The sequence below is a fragment of the Rhineura floridana genome, chromosome 3 (assembly GCF_030035675.1).
Source record: "Rhineura floridana isolate rRhiFlo1 chromosome 3, rRhiFlo1.hap2, whole genome shotgun sequence".
NCBI lineage: Eukaryota > Metazoa > Chordata > Lepidosauria > Squamata > Rhineuridae > Rhineura > Rhineura floridana.
In genome coordinates this window covers 141,577,336-141,600,505 of record NC_084482.1, presented here as the reverse complement: position 1 = coordinate 141,600,505, position 23,170 = coordinate 141,577,336, and the positions used below count along the sequence as shown (strand labels likewise).

At 41.1% G+C, this 23,170-nt stretch overlaps 1 protein-coding gene across 12 annotated transcripts in view; it reads right to left on the bottom strand.

Moving 5' to 3' along the window:
• FBLN2 (fibulin 2) overlaps window positions 1–23,170 on the bottom strand; it is a 266,919-nt gene that overhangs the window by 170,821 nt on the left and 72,928 nt on the right. For 3 of the 12 annotated variants that reach the window (XM_061618163.1, XM_061618174.1, XM_061618175.1), the window contains exons 2-3: window positions 20,993–21,026; window positions 6,293–7,752 (exon numbers count right to left, since the gene is read on the bottom strand). In XM_061618163.1, coding sequence (XP_061474147.1) covers window positions 6,293–7,622 — 1,330 coding nt within the window. In that variant the 5' untranslated portion in view covers window positions 7,623–7,752; window positions 20,993–21,026. Of the gene's footprint in view, window positions 1–6,292; window positions 7,753–12,781; window positions 12,893–16,538; window positions 16,555–20,992; window positions 21,027–22,939; window positions 22,977–23,170 lie in introns of those variants that run through there. The other 9 variants (XM_061618173.1, XM_061618171.1, XM_061618172.1 and 6 more) reach the window with 7 other exon arrangements.

Genomic DNA, 23,170 nt, shown 5'->3' with positions numbered 1-23,170 from the left:
CCTTGTAGGGTAGCCCAGTAGCAATGGGTGTTCCCTCCCATTTTCTCTCTCTCTGCCAACAATGAAGGCCATTTTACGCTATTACTATAACAAAGGAGGACAATTTATACCAGCAGCCATTCAGGTTTTTAGAGCCAAAGTTCTACCCCAATTACTATATGGGGTCCAGCTATGGATATACTCGTTTAACTCCACAGTCGAAGCAGTTCTATCTATCTTCCTGTGCCGAATCTTTGGAATCCCCAATTGTGTCCCGAATGCGGCCTTAAGATTAGAAGCTGGCCTAAGTTCGGTTGAATGCTTAGGGTGATCTATGGCTTTCAACATGTGGGCTAAAATTGCTTATGTTTGTCCGCCAGGTTATCTGTCACTCATTGAGGAGGATGGGTTTCTTTCCACTTGGCAGAAATCAATCACAGCTAAGCTTCCTCATTTAGGTTTTTCAATCGAATTCCTTTCTTCCCAAGCTTTCGATAAGGCTAGACAGATCATTAACACCCGGCTCAGGGACATTGACACACAATCTACTATACAAGCAGCAGCTAAAGTCTGCTCCCCCCTTCATCATAACCTGAGCCTCCATCCCCTAAAGTACATTCCTTACTTGGAGGTTCTCACGAATCCCAAATACCGACTAGCCTTCTCTAAGGCTCGTTTTAACTGCTTAGAGTCGGCTCTTTTGGAGGGTAGATTTCAGGGTATTCCCTTAGATCAACGTCTCTGTCCGTGCAATGAAGGTGACATAGAATCGCTTGCTCATGTTCTCTTCGTTTGTCCAATATACTCGGTGGAAAGGAACCAACTTATTTTACCTTTTATGCAAGGATATTCTAACAGTTCCTTTGAGCACTGGACATCTAGGCTTTTGTCTGGTAACAACAGCTCACACTTGATACCAGTTGCTAAGTTCTTGTATATAAGTCAGTGTAAACGCTTATTAATTGGTCATCATCATTTTTCTTAATTGTTCCAATTATCAATTTAGTAGTTATAGTGTATAATTGATACAAGTGACTAGATTTGTCTGTATTTGTTTTATTTTACTCCTTTTTGACGGGTTGTTGACTGTAATAAAGATCTGACTGACTTTCTCTCTGCTTGCCACCACCCATGTATGCGTGACCTAGGGGATGAGGCATGGGATTGCCGCTGCCTTACAGTGGTTCCTTGGGAGCACGGGAACAGCCAGATGAATTCCAAGTCTCTTGCTAGGCAACAAGCCAGCATGGTGTAGTGTTTACAGTGTCAGACTAGGACCTGGGAGACCAGGGATCAAATCCCCGCTCAGTCATGAAGCTCACTAGGTAACCTTGGGCCAGTTACTAACCTAGTAATGGCCTCAGCCTAACCTACTTCACAGGGTTGTTGTGGGGTTAAAATAGGGAGGGGGAGATCTAAATACAAAGGACAGTGGGAAAATTGGTTTCTAAATCAACCTGGAGAGTGGCTGATGCCAGTGCTATAGAAGATTTTATTAAATAAAACAAATGAGGGTTGTATTCAACTGAGGTCTATTCAGAGGAGATCTACTAAAATACCATAAGTTACTCATATCAGTACATCTACTCTGAGTAAAAATTAGCTGGATACAAATCTGAATCTTTACCTTTCTTTGCCTGGGTGTGTGCTTTTTATCAGGTCATGAAGTGGCAACTTTCCAACTTTAACACCAGCCAGGAATGCAGCCCATTTACTGTACAAATGAATACATTTTATCTTTTTGGCACTAGGTTATTTGACCTAGTTCAGGATATTATTGTACCACAGTTTGGAACACATCAGGGCTCTGTCTGATTAGGGTGGCAATCATGACTGATTAAGTCAGCATTGGCAACAAAACAAATGAGAAATGCAAGCATTGGGGCTCTCAGATTGGCAGGAAAGGGAGAGGCAAATGTCCCTATCTTTAGATCGTTAACATTGTTTATTTTGGACAAGTGCCATTATGATCTGATTTCAGTTCTCATCTCATCAGAGTGGGAACAGGAAGGGATCACTTTATGGCTTATTGTTACCATGAAGAAATGCTCAGAAAAGTCAAGCCTCAAAAGTCCTTGGGGCTTCCTGAACATTTTGCAGATATTAAATATGGGTATAAACAAATACGATGGTGAGCTTATTTAAAATATTTTAACGTCATGATAAAGATGACAGTCTGACAGAAAATGAATCAGAATTGTGCCATGTATTGCTTTCATTACTCTTATGAGAATACGCACATGGATCATAATTAATTAATTATTTTTACAGTTCTGCACCATATTCTAGAACGTAGAATTATGCATTTGTGATAACTTTGTTTAAGTATACTGGGACCTTGCTACATGTGACCTTGAGAGCTTAATTCAGTGTGCATGCAACCATATAGGTAGCAGATCACCTGTAGTGCCCAGTCCCACTAGTAAGGACACTTTTACCTCTTTTCTGCTTCACCACACTTCAGATTGCTAACATAAGGAAATATTTATCAACCTATGCCTCAGCGGCATCACTAGCCGGGTGCGGGGAGTGCGGACTGCATCAGGGTGACACCATGAGAGGGGGGGGTCACCCAGAGTAGGGTTGCCATATTGCCCGGTTAGCCGGGTTTTACGCAGATTCTTTGCATGCCACCCAGTGCCCGTTTAGCCCCTTAGCTGGCCTGGATTCTCAGCTTTCATTTTTAAAAAAATTAAGTTTCTAGGTGGTCCGGTTCTCAAGATATACATAAAAACATCACCCCCCCGTTAAATCTTTTTTTAAACTACTGTAACCCCGCCCGTTCAGGATTGCAGCCAATCAGTGAAACGTTTGGTTGACCTGTGGCAGTGTCTAGTAATCCTCATTGCAAGGCGAGAAAATGGTGGTTTCCCCCCATTTATCTGAAAATCTCATAAATTGGGTAAGTATATACATTTCAGCTTTTCCCCTTCTTGTGTGTAGGAGTCAGATCCTGGGCAGTGTTTTGAAAACCTTCCCAATACTTGCTTTTGTGGGGGTAAAAGCATTGCTAATCCCATATGTCCAGAGTAAATCCCATTGAATTCAATAGGATTTACTTTTGAGTAGACATGGTTATGAATGTGCTGAAAATCAATGGGACTTTGGAGTGAATGTAAAAAAAGAATTGTGTTTGTGTTCTCCTTCTGTCCGTCCCCCCCCCCCCAGTCCTATTTTAAAGCAAGTAGGCAGGGCTTACTTAGGTATTACAGTTTTTATTCTGTAGGAAAGTAAGCCATTTAAAGTCCAATAACCATAAAAACAAGTATAAACAGTTGCAAAACAGTGTAAAGTGGCATGATTCAGAATTTTGGGTTGTGTGAATGAAGTTGCTTATCACTTGAGGTTGCAGTTCTGTCCCTGTTTGAGTAAGTTCCACTGAATACACTGGGACTTGCTTCTGAATAAACCTAGGATTGCACTATAAATATCTTTACAATTTGTGTAAATAATAAATATATTTGATAGTCATGTTTATATAAATGTTTCTTCATTTATCCTATTTTTGGTTTTTGGTTACGAATCCTGACTGCTTGTGAGATGCTTAGTTTTCTGCCTTACTCACAGGACTCTTGTTGTGGTTGGTATGGTATTACATTTAGGAAAGTGTTACTGCCTTCTGTGTTTTTTTTTCCTATTTGCATTTCACTTATCTTTAACCTCACTCCGTTACAGCCATAGAAACAACAGCAGCATATGCAAGATAATTAACTCCCATTAGTGATAAAAGCAAGAACTTATAATTATTATTTTAATTAAAACAAGAGGCTTATCAGTACTTTGAAGAGGACCAGATATTTATTTTCTTTCTGAGCCCAGGACTGGGTCTTTCATGATGCCCAGTGGGGGTGTGTGTGCAGGAGAGTAGTCAATAAGACATACATCCTGGCATTGGTAATCTAATTAGCAAGGTATGTGTGGGGTTGTTGCACACTTCCAGGCCCAGTTTCATTTTGAGTATGGAGGTGGAACCTGTGTAGATGTGGTTGATCAAAGGGAGAAGAAATTTTGAGTTAAGCAAAGCTCTGCTTTTATAAAACCTAAGAAACATACAGATACTTTGAATGTCTGAGTGCCTGCACCAGTGGAATACTGGAGGAACTTGTAAAACTTGCTGCAACAGTATTTAGAACTGAGCATGTGGCGTGAAAGACTCATTTTCCTAACATTTTGGATTGTTTTTCTCCACCCACCACATCTCTGAAATATATCGTATATGTAATGGTTAACCGTACTGCTGCCCTGACTTACTTTATGTTTGTTGCTATTTTGTGTTTTTATTATGTTTTTATATTGATTGTGCATTTTTATTGTTTTTATTATATTTGTAAGCTGTCCTGAGCTCTGTTTTTAACAGCAGAAGGGCAGGATATAAATCCTCTTATTCAATCAATCAACATTCCATAGTGTTGGAAACTAGAGTCTAGGCATTTAAGGCTGAAAATGTTAAGTTTTTTAAAAAAAAGATTTCTCAAATCTTTCCCCAGTTTTTGGTGGTAATTCCTAGGCACAAAAACAAAACAACTGGACAATCAATAATATGCAAATATTTTGCATAATATGCAAATTAGCCTGCCCGGATTTGTGAAACTTGGAATATGGCAACCCTAACCCAGAGCCACCCCGCCCCTAGGCACCCTAGGTCTGGTACGGATGGAGGTCCATGGGGGATGACACCATGAGTTACCGCACCGGGTGACACCAACCCTAGTGACGCTACTGGTATGCCTGGATGCTACAGATAACAGTGAGCTATGTGCATAATACGATTAGGTACTGTGGCAAATGGTTATTTTTTATTGACCCGGTGGAGAGGCTAATGGCAAAACATTATAACCACTTAGATATATAGCACTGGTCATTTAGCAAATAATAATTAACAATCAGCTCACCCACAGCTCTGCGTATCTGCCAAACAGCTACCCTTTCTATACAGTTATATTACATATTGAGGTGATATCCCATTATGCATAGAAGGGTCAGGAAAGACAGTATGTTCCAAATGCAATAGTTTACAGAAATAGATTGGACATTCTATATACATCACACTTGCCAACAGATTTACTAGGAATAATTTTTTTAAAAAAATTGTCATATTTATAGCCAATGATACTAACACTTTTGACTTTTTTCCCATTGGTGAGTAATGTCTCAGACTGAACATATCTAATGAGGTTACAGAATTATAGATAACACTAGCCACATTCAAACAACATGGTAAGCCAGGGGTGACTAACCTATGGCCTTCCAGCTGTTGTTAGATTCCAATTCCCATAAACCCCAGCCAGCACGAGAAATGGTCAAGAAGAAGATGGGAACTATAGTCAAGTAATATCTGGAGGGCCACAGGTTAGCCACCTCTGTGGTAAGGCATAAATGATGGATTACTGTGCACCAGGAGTGAGGAACTTCAGGCCTGGGGACCAAATGCAGCCCACCAGGCCTCTTATCCCACTTTCAGGAATCTGTCCAGGCCACACCCCTTATTGGCCATGCTCTGTGCCCATCACTAGTGATTTTACCTGATTGGAATGATTCTTGAACTGTGATAACAACTATTGCTTGCCTAGATGGAGGATGAAGAGTGGTATGTGTCTAGCCACACCCACTTTTGTAATGCCCACCTCTGCTACACATGAACAAATCATACCTGTTTCACTCTCTCTGTCAGTCCTCCTTTCCACGCCAGGAGGAAACAAACCACAGTCTCTGGCTTAGCATTGTTTCTAAACCAAGGATCATGGTTCCCCCCCCCCCCATTCCTAACAAACTATGATCTGAAACCAAGGTTTGTTCTTGGCTTTATAATCATGGTTTGTCAGAATAAAACAAACCATAGTCCTTAGCTTGGATGTAACACTAAGTCAGGGATTCTGGTTTGATTCTTTCACTAGATAGTGGCGAGGAGACAAAAAAACCCAAAAGCACATTCACTGTAAACCATTAATTTTGAACTGGGCCACTGTCAGCAATCTATGAATGAGAGTAGATAGCAATACTACTGAACAATTATTCATGCAAAGTCAGGGTGGTTGTTTCTTTCAAAAAAGAAAAATAATAAGAAAATTGGTTGTATATGCTGCAGTATACTGCTCACTCTGTGAAATAGTTCCACTAAAACAATAGACCACAATTCAATAAAGACTGAGCATGCTTCAGTCCATTGATGAAGGCCATTCATATTGCGAGAGGCTCAATAGTCTTTGAAGATTAGAGCTTTAACATCACAGAAAGTTGAAAGTAGGCAGAGCCAAGATTCTGCTCTATTTTTCTGAAATGTTTTAATGTTATGGTATTGAATTCAAAATCTTACCTTCTGATAACTTGGAGGAAGTATGAACAGAATTGGGATCTACCTCCTCTTCAGATGGATAATGATAAAGGGTCTGAGGCTGTTTTAAGGATATCTGATTGTTGTCTTCTTTCAGTGCAATGAGAGATGGTTGTGTTGGATTAAACTTGACTTTGTGGGACTTAACTTCCTCATGTTTCTCTGGCAAAGAGTTTAGCCCATGCAACTGAGTCATATTGGTCTCTTTTAAGACCAATAATTTGTTTTCTTTCTGCTTATTGTCTTTTTTCAGTTTGATTTTAAAGCGGGCATTTTCTTCTTGCTCACTCCTCTCTCGGTCTACTGCTTTTCTCCTCTCCATATCTGCCATACTTCTAGGCATCTCCATTGTAACCACTGCTTGTTCCTTTTGAATGCTCTTTGCAGTGGTCATTTGATGATGTCCTTGCTGTCCTTTGGGTGTCGACACTGTGCTTGCTGTAGAAATCCTTTCCTCACTCTTTTCAGTGGTGTGACTCGTGTCAGGATGCTGCAAAATAGGCGCATTTGCGATTGTTGTCAACTGAGGTTCTGTGGTTGAAGCAAGATGGGTTAATGAAGGGGGAGGCACACTGCTTGCAAGATAATCATAATCCTCGCTTTGTTCTTGGCTGATGCTCTCTTGCTCCATATGTGCTGAATAACTGTAGTACTTTTTAGGAGGCTTCACCTGAGTGGCATCTCCTTCCTGTGCCTCCTGATCATAACTGTAGGAATCATCATAATGCCGCTCTGGTTCACTGTCTCCAGCATCAGGTGGGCTGTGGGGGTTTATTGTAGACTCGTTACAGTCTGGGAGCAGATAACACATGAGATCTCCTCCAGAGTTGGGGCAATGGCAAACCTTGCATGGAGGCATGTGGAATGTGTGTCCCGCTGCATACTTCTGATCTTCATGGACACAACCTATTCTTCCACACTGAGGGCACCCATCTGCTGGCAGCACAGCATCAATGCAGTTGGGTGGAAGATCCGGGCACAGCATAAACTGGCAACTGATCTTGCCACCCCCTTTGGGACATGAGCATTCTGTGCTTCCAAAGTCGACAAAATAAGACTGCCCTTCAGGTACTTTTCCATTAATGAAGCCTACATTCACACAGTCATAGTACTGGTAGCCTTCACAGGTGCAACCATGCTGCAGACAAGAGGCACAACATTCATCTGGCTCAAGCACTTCTTCAATGCAATTTTCCAGCTGCTTACACTCCACACCTGTGCAATCCTTCTGAGCATTGGAAATGCCAGTCCAAATAAGCACCAAGAGGACTGTGTTCAGAGAGCATAGATGCAACACTTGGTGCCTATCCATAATCTTCCTAAACAATGGCAACAAAAATCCAGCCTGTTATTGGGTTCTCTTTCTTCCCCCCCCTTGGAATTCCTGTTCACTCAGCTTCTGGTCAGAAATGTTTCCTTGGATTCTGTGTTGCAACTAGAGCCTAGGTTTATGAAAGAGAACTTTGTTAAAGGCTATACGCTGCACATATCCTGTTAAACATTAGAGATAGTTTTAAAAAATGGGATAAAATTCCAACATCTGGAAACCTATATATAAAATTAATCATAATATCGTCCAAGTACTGTAGACACCAAACTCCAAAATGCATGTTTTTCATTTTCTCTGTCTTTCTCCTCCCTTTCCTTTTTAAAAAAGAAAGAAGAAAGTGGTCTTTTTATTTATTCATAAAATATACACATAATAAAAGAAAACCAATACTTTGTACTTTTTAAAAAAGCATTTAGTGTGGGGTTTTTTTTAGCAACCTTGGTTTTGAAAAGAACTATTATTGGCAGACAAATGCACAGTTCTTACTTCTTCAGATTTAACTTTCATATATGTTATTCAATTATGAATTTATAGTATTTCCAGTTTTGCTTTTGTGCATTGTATGTTATTTTGTGGAAGCTGCCTTGTGAGGGCTTTTGCCCAGAAAGTCTATCTATAAATATAAAATAAATTTCAGTTTAGTGATAGCACCATCTTCAAATAGGGGAAGATTCCTTTGGAGTTTGTATCCTGCTCAAAATGATCTCATTTTGACACCTCTGGCATAGTTCCTTCTGTCACCTTTCCCAGATCCAAAAGAACCTGATGAGAGCAACTGCTCACTGCAGGACCTCCACTAGTCCTAAATTCTGCCACAAACATGAACAGGAAGTGCCTATGGTCACCAGGAACCATGAAAAATGTAAAGATATCAGGAACCAGACCAGCTATTTCCCCATAATTCCTTGGGGTCCTAAACCCAATGCTATATGCCCTTGGTGCATAATGGAGACCCTTGCCAGCATAAGTCCTTGTTGCTCATACCATCAGCGCCAGTTATGTTGGGACAAAGTATAAGAGAAGCCCCTTGGGCCCATCATTCTTGTATTAATTTACAAGACCCTTAACAAGTTGAATCCAGGATACTTTAAGGACCTTATATCCCTGCCTAAACATTGAGAAGGAGCCCTTGTTAGTTGTCCCCCATGGCACAGACTCATTTCTCCCAGGAGTCATGTATTCAGCACTGTGGACCCATTTCTGTGGAACTTCCTCCAGGCTGAGCTAAGACAGGCACCAACTCCCTGATAAAGATCTTTTTATTTCAGCATGCATTTTAAGTACGTTTTTCTGATTTTATTGTTTATTAAATTTATATTCTGCCCTTTCTCCTAGAAGGAGCCTAGGGTGGCAAACAAAAACACTAAAAACACTCTAAAACAATCTTCAAAACAAAAGACTTTAAACATATTAAAACAAAACATCTATTAAAAATTCTTTTGAAAAAACAGCTTTAAAACACCTAAAAAGGTAATTCCAACACAGATGCAGACCGGCATAAGGTCTCTACTTAAAAGGCTTGTTGAAAGAGGAAGGTCTTCAGTAGGTGCTGAAAAGATAACAAAAATGGTGCCTCTCTAATATTTATGGGGAAGGAATTCCAAAGGTAGGTGCCACTACACTAAAGGTCCACTTCCTATGTAGTGTGGAGTGGACATTTTATGTTAACTGATTTTATCTTTATTGCGTCGTTTGTAATCTTATTGTACATCACTTAGAAGAGGGTTGCCAAGTGTCTGATTTTCGCCCAAAGACTCAGGTTTTTGGGTGTCCTCTCTGGGGCTCCAGGTGATCTTAATCTCCAGACTCTTAGCTTTCATTTTTTTAAAAAAAATACTGAATTCAGTAATTTTGAGTAGACATGGTTAGGATTGTGCTGAAAATCAGTGGGACTTTTGAGTGAACATAGAAAAAGATTGTGTTGTAAATCTTTCTCTTCCCCTCCGGTCCTTTCTTTGTTTAAACCAGTTAGGCAGGGTTTACTTAGGTGTCACTGCTTTTACTTGACAGGAAAGTAATACTTTAAAAAAAAGTTTGCAATGGCAAAAATCTTGTTGTTGTTATGTGCCTTCAAGTTGCTTATGACTTATGGTGACCCTATGAATCAGCAATCTCCAATAGTATCTGTCATGAACCACCCTGTTCAGATCCCTTCCTTCCTTCCTTCCTTCCTTCCTCCTTCCTTCCTTCCTTCCTTCCTTCCTTCCTTCCTTCCTTCCTTCCTTCCTTCCTTCCTTCCTTCCTTTGATTTATATCGCACCCTTCCTCCCCACAGGAGCCCAGGGCAGCAAGATCTTGTAAGTTCAGGTCTATGGCTTCTTTTATGGAATCAATCCATCCTTTGTTTGGTCTTCCTCTTTTTCTACTCCCTTCTCTTTTTCCCAGCATTATTGTCTTTTCTAGTGAATCATGTCTTCTCATGATGCGTCCAAAGTATGATAACAATATCTACTCAGAAATAAGTCTTGTTGAGTTCTATGGCGCTTAGTCCCTTAGTAAGTGTATTTAAAATTGCAGCCTTCAGGGACATCCATCTTTACTCCTGAGTGCTCCCATATTAACATCTCCACAACACTAGACTTTCTTCCTACAATAGCCTTCTGGTGATTGGAATGGCCTGAGCGTATTTAAACCTTTCTTGCCAGAACCAAGTAAGCTAAATTAAATGTTCTGTACCCAGGCTGTCTAAGCAGGTGAGAAGGAATGATCCCATCACTTCAGCTGGACCTGGAAACACCCTCATTTTGCTAAGATTTCTATCTTAATTTCCAATCAGAGAATTTTTTTTGTTTGAGTGGTATGCTCCAAGCAACTGTGGTTGATGCTTAATGCATCATTTTTAATGACATCACTAGGCCATGCCCCCATGGCATCATTAGGGCATGTCCCAGAAATCTCAGGGTTTGGGATGCTTCTGACCTGGCAACCCTAGGAAACTACAGCATTAAGCTATATGTAACTTGTTAAAATAAAATAAAATGATAATTCTCCCAGCTGTATCACTGGGAGCACAATGGAGTCTAATTTCAGAATGGAACAGTTGTGGCATGTGACGTGGGATGCCACTGCTGTGCTGCTGCTCACCACGGCTGGAGTGAGGCAGTGGCAAAGATGGAGGAACACCTGCACCTGCTGCCACCACCAATGCAGTGCTTCTACTGCCCTGCCCCATCCCAATCCTAGTGAGTGGCAGTGCAAGTCCAGCCAGGAGGGTTGTGTAGCAATGGTGCCCTACCTCATACACTGCAAATGGGCTCAGCAAAAAAAAAAAAAATGCTTCCTGAAAATTCACCATTTATTTTAATATTTTCCTTTAGAGAAGTTTAGCATCAGTACTTTTGGTTTATAAAGATACGTGTGCCATGCGCAAAGTAACCTTTGATGTGAATTCTTGCAGTAATATGAAAGTAAAGTAACTACAGCTGTAGATGTGAAAGAACTCTGTAGCAACGTGTTCCAAGAACTAGTCAAAATGCTGTGAAGAAACAAGGAAAGAAGTGCTGCCTACTTTTGCTATGAATTCAAAGTGGAGCTCCTGGGACATAGAACATCTGGATCTCACTCGCAAGAAAGACCAGTCCCCTTCAGGTGTTATACTGTAACACCTGAAGCATGAAACACAGGCAGCAGAAGCATGAATTAATTGCACATTTGCTTTCCTGATCCTGCATAACATTGGAACTCCCTCTTCAAGCACTTTGCAAGAGTCATTTTTTTACCCTTAAAAACATGGAATCCACCACAGGAACATTCATCATCCCATAGGTTCAGAATAAATGCAGGTTGTATTAATCATTTTAAAACCTTGCTTTAGCTTGGTGCCATTAAGAGCTGTTGTCTTTTTCAGCAACTTTATCAGCCATATGACATTATAAAACCATTCTTCTGACACACAACATTTTTTATATATTTATCTAAACAGGTGTTTGGTCTACTGGACTGATTTGATTTATTTTGCTCTGTTGCTCTTTGTTTTAATCTGTATTTCTAATTTAATATGTTTTTATCTAGCTGCCATGTTTATATATGTTCTTATTTTATTGACATATTGGTTACTTGTCAGCAGGGCTGGCCCCAGGCATGCCGGGGCCCTTGGGCACCAGCCTGCCCCGGGCCCTGGCACTCCTCTTCTGCGATTCATGGCAGGATTGGTACCACTGATCGCAGGGTGGGAGATTCCAAGCCGCCTGCCATTCCCCCGTTCTACTTACCTTTCTCTGTGTTGTTTTTTCGGCGGCGTGCACTGCACGCACAGGTTTACCATCAATCAAGATGGGGGCTGAGGTTTCCCTACACGCGTGCATTGCTGCCATCAACCAAGATGGCTGCAGAGGATTCAGCCCCTCAGGGAAACTTGGCCGCCATCTTGATTGATGGCAAACCTGTGTGCACAGCGTGCGCAGCCACAAAAAACAACAGAGAGAAAGGTAGGTGAAGCGGGGGAATGGCGAGTGGCTCTGAAGCTCCTGCCCTGCTATTTGTGGCAGGATTGCTGCTGCGGATTGCAGAAGGCAAGCACAGGGGCCCTCGGCCAGTGCCCCACCTGGCTGCCCTTTAGAACTGGCCCTGCTTGCCAGCAATCTTTCTTTGGGGTCTTACTGGTGTTAATCTGTTTACGCATTTTTACAGAAAAGCAGGGTACAAATGCAATAAATACATAAATCTGGACCTTATTCTAAGGATTTGACTCTGAGAATAAAATTAAAATGGAAATGCCAATACCTGGCAACAATACTGGCAAGCAACCCTAATGTAGGCAGCCAATGGAATTTAACACCACGTTAAATTAAACCAGCATAGTTAACCCTAATCCACACTTTATCAGTAGTGGGGCTATTGCTGGCTCAGCCAACCCAAGCCTGGCAGAGAAATAACAAACTTTAAAACAGGCTTTGACTTACGCCACCCTTTTTACCCTGGTGTAAGTTCTACCAAGTTACCAGATCACATCACTGAGTTGAAAGAGGTTTGGAATAGGTATAAGTCCCTCCTTGCCCCATGCTGCTCCCACCATGCCTCTTTTGGCAGACTTTTGCCAGTATAAATTCTGCTCAGCCAGGTTGAGATAGTTGTACCAGCATATCACCAGGTGAGCCCTAGCTCAGCTAGGGCAGCCTAAGATCCGCCCACTCCAAACATACCTATCCCAGAAGATTTTGAGTTTGGATTGCGCTGTTAGTCATTTTGGGCTTTCCGCTTTTGTATTCCAAGGAAGCAGTGTCACGATCCATTGTTTCCCTGTGGCTAAACCGCTTGTAAAACAATAATAATAATAATAAATTTAATTTCTTTGTCGCCTATCTGGCCAATGGCCACTCTAGGCGACTTACAACATTGTTAAAATACAATTAATAAAATACAGTAATACAATATAAAAACAATACATCTGCAACAACAATATTAAAACTGGGCAGGAGGCATTACAGTTATAACAATTAACCCTCCCCGGATACCCCGAAGGCCTGCTGAAAGAGCCAGGTCTTTAAGGCTTTCCGAAATACATTTAGGGAAGAGGCGTGCCGGAGATCTTGTGGGAGAGAGTTCCAAAGAGTGGGGGCCACCACTGAGAATGCCCTCTCTCTTGTACCCACCAATCTGGCTGTTTTTGTTGGCGGGATTGAGAGAAGGCCCTGTGTGGCCGATCTTGTCGGGCAGCATAATTGGTGGCGTTGAAGGCGCTCCGTGAGATAAACTGGGCAGGATAACTGGGCAGCTGAAACAATGCTTGGAATTAAAATATAATTCCCTGGAGTATATTTTGTTATTAATAGAATTAACACCTCCTGCTGCATTTGAGAAAGGAAGTGAGCACATTGTTCACTCTGGCAGCAGCAACAACATTTTAATCCAGGATTGGGCACTATCCAGGCATGGTACTTCCAGTGGGCAAACTGAGGCAATAGCCCCAGGCGGATGAGATGGGGAGCAGAGGATCACCACCAAGACCCCCACTCTCTTGCCTCACTGGCTAGCTCAGGCACCTAGCTGCCACCACTACCCACCTGGCCTTCAGATACACCTGCCCCAGCCCCATGCCTCGCTCCGAGGAAGTGGGTCCTTCCTCAGTACAAGGGATTCTGGGCTAGGTGCCCTGAGAAAGTGTTTGCGCCACCACTACTTTGACACAGTACCTACACATTCTTTTTTAAAATGAGTTTAAAAAAAAATACTAAAGTAACTATTAAACTTTTAACTACATTTAAAAGAGAATTTCTAGCCACCACAGAGAAGCAGTGGTGAGGCAGTCATTCTCCTGGACCACCTTCTCCAGAACGTCTCACAGGGAGGCAGAGACAGTGGGGTGGTGGAGAGACTGAATAGTGCTGCTGTGGATTAGCAGTGTCAAAACACTTAAAAGTAAATGTGGGGAGAGGAAGAGGAGAACCTGTGGTGCGTGGGGAGAGGAGGAGGAGCAGAAGTGGAAATTCCAGTTATTGCTTCTGTTCATCTGAACATGGAAGATATATTAGGGAACATCATTACCCCACTGCAGCATTGGAGCTGGAACTCAACAAACTTCAAACATTTGCTTCCCACTTTTCTAATTTTTCATCATTCATAATAGGAGTTGTAATTCTGAATCTGATTTGTACACATGGTTTGCTGCAAATCCCCACATTCTATTCACAACCCTATTGAATTATTCAAAGTATACTGGTGGACAAAAAGTGTCATATGAAGCCTAAGGACAGAAGGATTCACCTCTTCATAAATGTTACCTTATTGTCTGAATGTAGGGTGATTCTATGGAACATGTCTTTAGGATTTAAATGATGTCCACTGATGCCATTTTTTGCCCTAAAACAATGTATGCCATTCCTGCTTAGAACCTTCTACTATCATTTGCTTCAGGACAAATTGAATTCTGATTCATCTCCAGGTTCCAGTTCAGAGCAGTTTATGCTATATATTATTTATTTATTTATTAGATTTATAATCTAATTATATTCCTACTCTTTCTCCTAGTAGGAGCCCAGTAGGATTATATTATAATATAATCCTATATTATATAGGATCATTACAGCAGAACTTTTTCAGTTGCCAGTTGTTCATTCATGTTCTGAAAGGCACTTACAATTACCTCTGACAGTGTGGTTTGGTAAAAATGCCAAGAACATTACTTTTTGGTGAGATCACATATCTCTGGGTTCTGAGGTTGTGAAAGGAAGCACTTATCTAATGGTTGGCACAGCCTTTCCAAAGGTGGAAGTTTTATATGTTTCAAGCATGATCCCACATCACTTTTTTTTTGTTTAAAACATGTTTTCATACTGATCTTGCATACTCAATTACATTTGCCCTTTGAAATTTTGAGATTGCTCTTTGTACAAAGTTAAATGAAACTAGCAAAGTTTGGCAATTGTATGGTGATAAAAAACAGAATATAATATTTGTACTATACATTATGTATTTTCCAGATCTTGATACCATATTGTACAACACTTTATATTCTGAGTGATTTATTCACTGGTCTGAGTTTACACATAAGACTAAGCCATCATTTGTTTGTTTAGCCAAGATGTGATTTGTTTGAATGTGCAAACCCAGCCTGGCAACAAACCATGATGTGAAGCCATAGCTTCTTGTTGGCTTATGAACCATGGCCTGTCTTTATGGTTGAGCATTACTTCCAAATCCAGCAACCTTGCTTAACCATGGTCTGTTTGGAAATCCCATCACATATACTTGCCAAGATAAACAGGCATGAGGCAAAAGCAACTGGGAAAAAACCAACTCTGAAGAAACAAGCTAATGGGTTGTCTGCCTGTCTGTGAGACAGTTTCATAGTTTATTAAACAAACCATGGCTTAGAATTATGTGCGAACGCAACCATTATCTCATCAACCTGACTAGGTGACTATGCTAGCAAATTCTTTTGAAGCAAAGAACATTGAATGGTGAGCAAAACAGTAAAGTATAGCAATGTGAAAAGTAGAGAGAAAAGGAAAACAGAGAAACAATGGAAGAAATTTGCATATGGGCTTGCTATCATAGACAGGAGAAACGGAACTGCTTTAATAGCAGCAAAAAACAATAGGGACTGATTTCGCGCCTTCTGTTTATGTCTGTATTGTGATTGTGTGACTTACACGTATGCTCAGTTTAATTTTATAATTGGGGCTTGAAGAATAAAAGATACAAAACAAAAATGTTAAATAAGAGTTTGCAGGTGTGGATGGACATGCAAATTAATGTAAAGAAAAAATTAAAAGAGGTATGCTAATGATCCTGGCATTATGATATTTTTCCAGATTTCTCTCTCTCTCTCTCTCTCTCTCTCTCTCTCTCACACACACACACACACACACACACACCTTGAACAACTTAAATAAACAGGTGTGTATATGCTTAATTTCCAGTATACCAGCTTATGTGAAAACTCAGAATAGAAAAATGGAGCCATTTGGTAATTTTGACCTTGAATAAAATATTCATCTAAGCAGTAACCTTATTTCCTCTTCCAAGAGCTTACACTCGCATTACCTATCTGTGTTACTAGCCTGTGCCTACATTCTTTTTCTGCTAGGGATGTTTTAAGAAAATTGAAAACATACAAGTAAAATGAATTGCATTCTTCTGCTACTAGAAATATTATCTCTAGGGCTGGCTTTTAATTTTTCTTTTTTCTTTTAGTGCTTAACTTGGTGATATATTATTTGAATGTTACTCCAACATCTATGAATAGCCAGTTGTTTTACTAGGATTGGTTGGAAGATTATGTCAATGGAAAGATCATACACCTGGGCTATTCTCATGAGATCCTTTTCCTCTCCCTTGCGCTATTCTAATTAAACACATATTTTCAGCCACAGAAAAATTGAGTTTGTGTTTTAACTGGGCCCCTTGCATTCATGTGGACATGCTGTTATCATTAGCACTGTTCTGTTTGGATTTTACCTGGTGGCTTCTTACTGATGGGAGTAATGAATAAAACTGCATGTACAATTACACACACAAATGGATAGGAGACCGCCTGGGAACCATAGGTAAGCCGCCTTGGGTTTCTAGCATGGAAAGAAAGGTGGGGTATAAATGTAATAAATAAATAAATAAATAAATAAATAAATAATATTAGTGCTACATTAAACCTTTTCAAAGGAGCTTGCTGAGAATTTGACTTTTGATTGACATTAGGGTTGCCAGGTTAGAAGCATCCCAAAACCTGAGATGTTGGGGGCAGGCCCAAGTGACATCATGTGGTGGGTCCAAGTGATGTCACAGGGTGGGTCCAAATGACATCATGGGGCAGGTCCAAGTGATGTCATTAAGCATGATATATTAAGAATCAACCACAGTTGCTTGGTGCATACAATTCATACAAAAACATTTATCATTGGAAATCAAGATAGAAATCTTAGCTAAAAGATGGAGCCTGGGTAGGGAACATTTAATCTAGCCAATTTTCTTCTGGCAAAAAGGGTTCAAGTGCCATCAGGCCAGGGAGGCCAGTCACCAGAGGGCCATTGTAGGACGAGAGGAGCCTAGGGTTGTGGAAATGTTAGATGGGAGCACTCAGGAGTAAAGATGGATGCCCGAAGAGCTGCAATTGTAAACACACTTACTAAGGGACTAAGCCCCATAGAACTCAATAGGACTTACTTCTCAGTAGATATGGTTTGGATTCTGTTGTTGATAAAGCAAAGATATCCATATCCAAGTAGGGTTGCAGCCCCCTGCCTGGAATGCCCTGCCTCTACCATTTAATATCCAAATTTCTTTACAGAATTGACCCTTCACTTCAGAAAGAGGTCTGAGTACCCTTTTCTGTCTCCCCTGTGGGCTGCTATAAACTCACTTTATCAGCCAACCCAATTCCAGTGAATATAACTGACAGAGAGAAAGCACACATGATTTGGTCTCCCTTCATAGGCAGCTGCTTGGGAACAACAATTGCAGCCACACTTCCAAATATGTGAATTCTCTTTTATCACTATTGGGCAAGAAACAAACAACAAGATGCATCATCAGTGGGTTTAAGAAGGTTGAATGGAGTGCATGGAACCACTGTTGTTGCTTCTTTGGATAAAAAGGAGTGAGGATGAAGGTAAATGAAACGCAAATAGAAAAAGAACAAAAGACAGTGACGATTTCTTAAATGCAATACCATACCAACTACAACAAGATTCCTACAAGTAAGGCAGAAAACTAAGTATCTCACAACCAGTCAGGATTCCTAACCAAAAACCAAAAATATGATAAATGAAGAAATATTTGTATAAGCATGACTATCAAGTATATTTATTATTTACACAATCTGTAAATATATTTATAGTGCAATCCTACTTTTATTTATTCAGAAGCAAGTCCCAATGTATTCAGTGGGGCTTACTCAAACAGGGACAGAACTGCAACCTCAAGGATAAACAACTTCATTCACGCAACCCAAAATTCAGAATCATGCCACTTTACGCTGTTTTGCAACTGTTTATACTTGTTTTTATGGTTATTGGATTTTAAAGGGATTTATTTCTTATTGTGAGCTGCCTTGGTTTCCAGACTGCAACCCTACTTCACAGGGTTGTTGGAAAAATTCCCATATACGCACACACATTGAAGATATAAAAATGCATACATCCCATATAATAGTTTATTGTCAAAACCAGTTGATCATTGCAGAACATTAAACAAAAATCAGTATTAGTTTCCTCCATAATAAAAACAGTGATAAGTAAGTCCTGCCTAATTGCTTTAAAAATAGGATTGGAGGGGCAGAGAAAGATATACAACACAAGTACAATTCTTTCCTATGTTCCTATGTTCATTCAAAAGTCCCATCAATTCACAGCACAATCCTAACCATGTCAACTCAAATGTCGTTCCTAATTAGGGGCGTATTTGCCTCCACTATAATTACAGGGAAGACTTGGGAACATTCTCGAATCAAGTGCTAGGAGCCACGTGAGATCAATCATCCTATCAGGGAAGGCGCTGGGCAGCAGATATAAGGCTGCTCCGTTCTTCCCGCTCTTGCCTTTTTCGCCTCGCGGCACCCACCCTCCCTCCCTTGTCAGTATGGGCTTTGTTGGTCGCCTGAATGGGGCCGAGTAGGAATTTTGGGGGGGGGACCCTGATTTCAGAATCCCTTTGGTTTTGCCTACTCCATACTGCTTGGGTTTAATTCAATTGGCTCCTCGGTTGTGTGGGATGCGTCTGCTTTGGCTGGCATAGAATTCGGGCAGGTGAGGTATATGGGGGTTAAAAATTACGTAGTTAAGGCATCATGAAAAAGGGGCACTCCCTAGGGAACCATCAGGGCTTTGTGTCCGGTGGGGATCTGTGTTGTGTCCTTGTGGGACCTGCTTGCGCATCATGGTGAACACTGTACGGCGGGGCCATGGTGTGGGGGTTGGAACCACACAGCTGGCTCCAAGAGCAAGGAGGGAGGAATTCACCCACGTCCTTGACTATGGAGTCACGTGATGATGAGAAGTGATGCCTTAAGAAGGTGAGGGTGTAATCCCTCGTTGTTAGGTTTAGCCTTACCCGCCCGAAAATATATAGATTTGAATAATTGGCTGTATTGCATTGGATTTAGGATGTTATATTTTAATAAATATAACATTATACCAGTTTGGTGTCACGAGTCTTCTTTGTGTGGGGGCAAAGGAAATCCTGTTGAATACAATGGGGTTTACTCTGGGTGTGTTTACTCTGGAAAAGCAAGCACTGGATTATTATTACTATTACTATTATTTATTGCATTTATATACCACCCCATAGCCGAAGCTTTCTGGGCGGTTTACAGCAATTAAAAACATTAAAAACAAGTATACAAATTTAAACCATTAAAACCCATAAAAACAGATAAGCAAGTTAAAAACACATGTTATTAAAATGCTGTTAAAATGCCTGAGAGAAGAGGAAAGAGGATTAAAGCTTCAATTTGGGAAGTTTGCAAAACACTGCCCTCTTCAAAATTTAAACCTGTTTGACTCCTATACACAGGAGAGAAAAAACTGAAAGCTTACTTATTCGATCTGTGAGATGTTCAGAAAAGCAGGAAAAAGCACGTCTCTGAGCCTTGCGCCAGTCACTCCCTCTCAGCCTCAGAGGGGGGCAATGGTAAACCGCCTCTGAATACTGCTTACCATGAAAAAGCTATTCATAGGGTCTCCATAAGTTAGAATTGACTTGAAGGCAGTCAATTCAACTCCACATTTTGGCTCTATAATTCCTTGTCAATCCAGAGAGAGACTCCAGTTTTGGGGGGTTCCCTCTGGGTCTCCAGGTGAGTCACCTTAATCTCTGGACTTTCAGCTTTCATTTAAAAAAAGTTAAGTTTCTAGGTGGTCTGGTTCCAGAGATATACACAAAAAATTCAGCTGCCCCATGCAACTAATGAGTTGCTCTAAATTCTGCTCTAATCCCTGCCCTTTCAGGTTTTCGGCCAATAAGAAGTCAAACCAGATACAGACTCCATGGCTTCGACATCAACCCCAAAATTTCTCTTCTCCCCCCCCTCTCTATTGCTGTTTACTATCTAGCCTGATTAAGAGTTTTGGAAAATTCAAAAGCTTGCCCACTATTTTGTGATTTTGGTTGGACTAATAATGCTGTTGTCCTAACATAGACTTTGGAAATGTTCTTATGGGCCAACATGACTTCCTTTACTTGTTGTGTTACTGTTATGAGTCTAATGAGATACTCTTTTCCCCACAAAGTGACTTGATGCAGGTTCTGTAATGAAGTGTAGACTGTGCCAATCCTTTATGCTGTTATAATAAAATAATAAAATAAATTTTTATTTTTGAGTCGCCTGTCCGGCCGAATTAACAGCCACTCTAGGCGACGTACATCAATACAATAAAATACACTATAATACAATAAAAGACTGTTAGGTGGAAATGACAAGGAAACGGGTCATCTGCCAATGACTATGGGAAAGCTTAGTGTGGGCCGCCAACATTTCGGCTCCCCAAGCTGCCCAGCCTGCATGCTAGAAAAATGTCAACCCTGCTTATTGGTAAAATATTGAATAAGAAGTGGATGACAGCTTTACAACCTCTTTCCCATGACCATCTGACGATGGGGGCTGGTGGCTCCATGTCAGTGGGGGGCAGCTCCTTGAAAGTCTGGACAAAAACCCAGAGTGGATTCCACTGCCCCACTGACATGGAACTGCCATTGCCATCTGATCTGTCCAAACCACACTCTTTTTGTTACCAAGATTCCCCCTGGCCAGGATGTGGCAACTTTAGATGGGCACTAGTAAACACAAGTCTTCATCATCATGTACTGAGGCCATGATAGATTACAAGCTAATTAAAATTCCTTCAATGTCCTCATTGTATATATTAGCATATCATATGCTGAAACAAATCAGCATATAGCCTGGGAAATTATTTACTTACTTAGGATTTTCAAGTTCATTATTCATCTTTGTAACTGAAACAAAAAACAAATTATGTAGTTCAGCATACTTCTGGTGCCCTTAACTATGTATAAAATACATCAAATGCAATATTTAAAAGCATAGGACAGAAAGTTCTACAATATGCATGGGAAGATGCAGCCAACACAGAGGTCTCCATGCACACTAATTATAATATAACCGGTGCAGTTTTACAATGCACACTGCAAATAACATGCTGAATTGTAAAAAAAATAAACCGTAAAAAAAAAAATCCTCTAAAAATAGTAAAGCAATATTAATGTGCAAGGAAAGTTGCAATCAAAGACCGTCTGACATAGAGGTAAATCAGTTACTATACTTTGTAAAATGAATACACAGATTTGCAACCAATCAAAAAAAGCAGGATGAGGTAGATGTTGGAGGAATGCATTTGGGAAAGAATTTGGTATGACTGAACTGGACCCACATACAAGGGAATATGGGCTGGGAATAGGGAGCAAGCAGGTTGGGCAGGAAGGAAACAGGAGTATAGTGGGGCAGGAGATGTGGTGAAGACAGAGGGTTATATTTGCCTACATTTTCCTCCATTTCTGTCCACTATATATATTATATATGATGTTATCCACCTTTGGGATAGGGCAGGCTACAAACCAAAATGAATAAATGCACTCACATATACATACACTGACCTTCAATTTTGCACGTATAAAGAGCTACTTGTGTCCTTCCTGACTGCTTTCCACAGGCTCATTCTCATACTTTCCTTTCCCACTCAGTTCTCCAAGGCATGCTCAAGATTATGCCTCAGAAATACAACTACCAAAAGTGTAATATCTGTATGCAGATTTTCCAAAGGGGCTTTGATATTTAAAATATTAAGCAGAATATGAATTTATGAAGGCTCAATTCACTCCAGGCATTTTTTCTGTTGAATTTTCTCCAGGTAATTACAAGTATCTGTTGTTACCAAGTTCCTCACACATTACATACAGACTAGTCACCACAGAGACAGGATTTCTTTTTAAGATTTTGGGCCTGGAGTCATGGCATGCCATGGAGATGCGTTGTCTTGCACTTCAGTGGAAAATGGGAAAACAGAAATATATTAAATGGGAAAACAAATAATTTTATTGCAAACAGGAGCAGCAATTTATACAAAAATAGAAGAGCAGTTACAATAGAGGGGGAAATTGGGTGCGGCCCTGCGGTGGGCCATATTTTGACAGGTGGCTGGGGCTGCCCACCTATCAATCATCTGATGTCACAATGACATCAAGTTACCCATTTTCCTCTGTCCACACAATTTGAAACCAAACTGTGCAGGCAAAGGCACAGGGTACCACCAATCAGCAGGAACCACTTCTTTATCTGTCCCACACCCAGCCCTATAGCCAGCCTTCCTTGTTAGGTGGGGCAGCTACATTTCTAGGTGGGACATTTGGGGGGAGAGGAGCATAGTGCCACCCAATCCCCCCCCCCTCACTGGTGGAGAGGATGTGAGGGCTAGGCCAGGGGAAGGCAGTGCCCTTCCCCCTCACTCCTCCTCCATCCAGAGCATGTGTTAACTTCCACCCATTAGGTGGCCCAGATTTTCTGGGCAGGTGTTGAGCCGCAGAGAGTAGCTACTGCACTTTTAAATCTGTATCAACCCAATTCGCTGATATTTTTGCAACACGAAAAGCGCATTGGAGTTCTGTTTGCCTCTAATCAGTTTTGTGTGAATTACACCCTGAGGTTCTCAGGCTGAAGCAAGGAGAGGCCTGCTATTGACAAGAAACAATGAAACTGACAAAAAAAGCCCATCCCCTTCTCCCTTTGCTTTAGCAATACTCTGGAGGGAGTAAATATCCTTCCCTCTTTGTGTGTGTGTGTGTGTGTGCGTGCGTGCAAGCACTGAGCTCTGTGCCATAGCAACAACCTTTGCTTTAAAGTATCTGCAGCTTACACACACTTTCCTCCTCCTCTGGCCTGTCCAGCAAGTTGGAGGTATGGTTTGCTTTCTTCTCCTCTTCTCCTCCCCTCCTGATTTGAGCTCCTCGCTCTTCCCAGGAGGCCAGTGGTGATAATAAAGTCTCTCCTTCTGTCTTGGGTGAAGGCAGCCTTTGGAAGCGCGGGCGAGGGGGGCAGGGGGATTGGCCAGCTCAGACCTGTAAACAGATCACCTGTTATCTGCAGG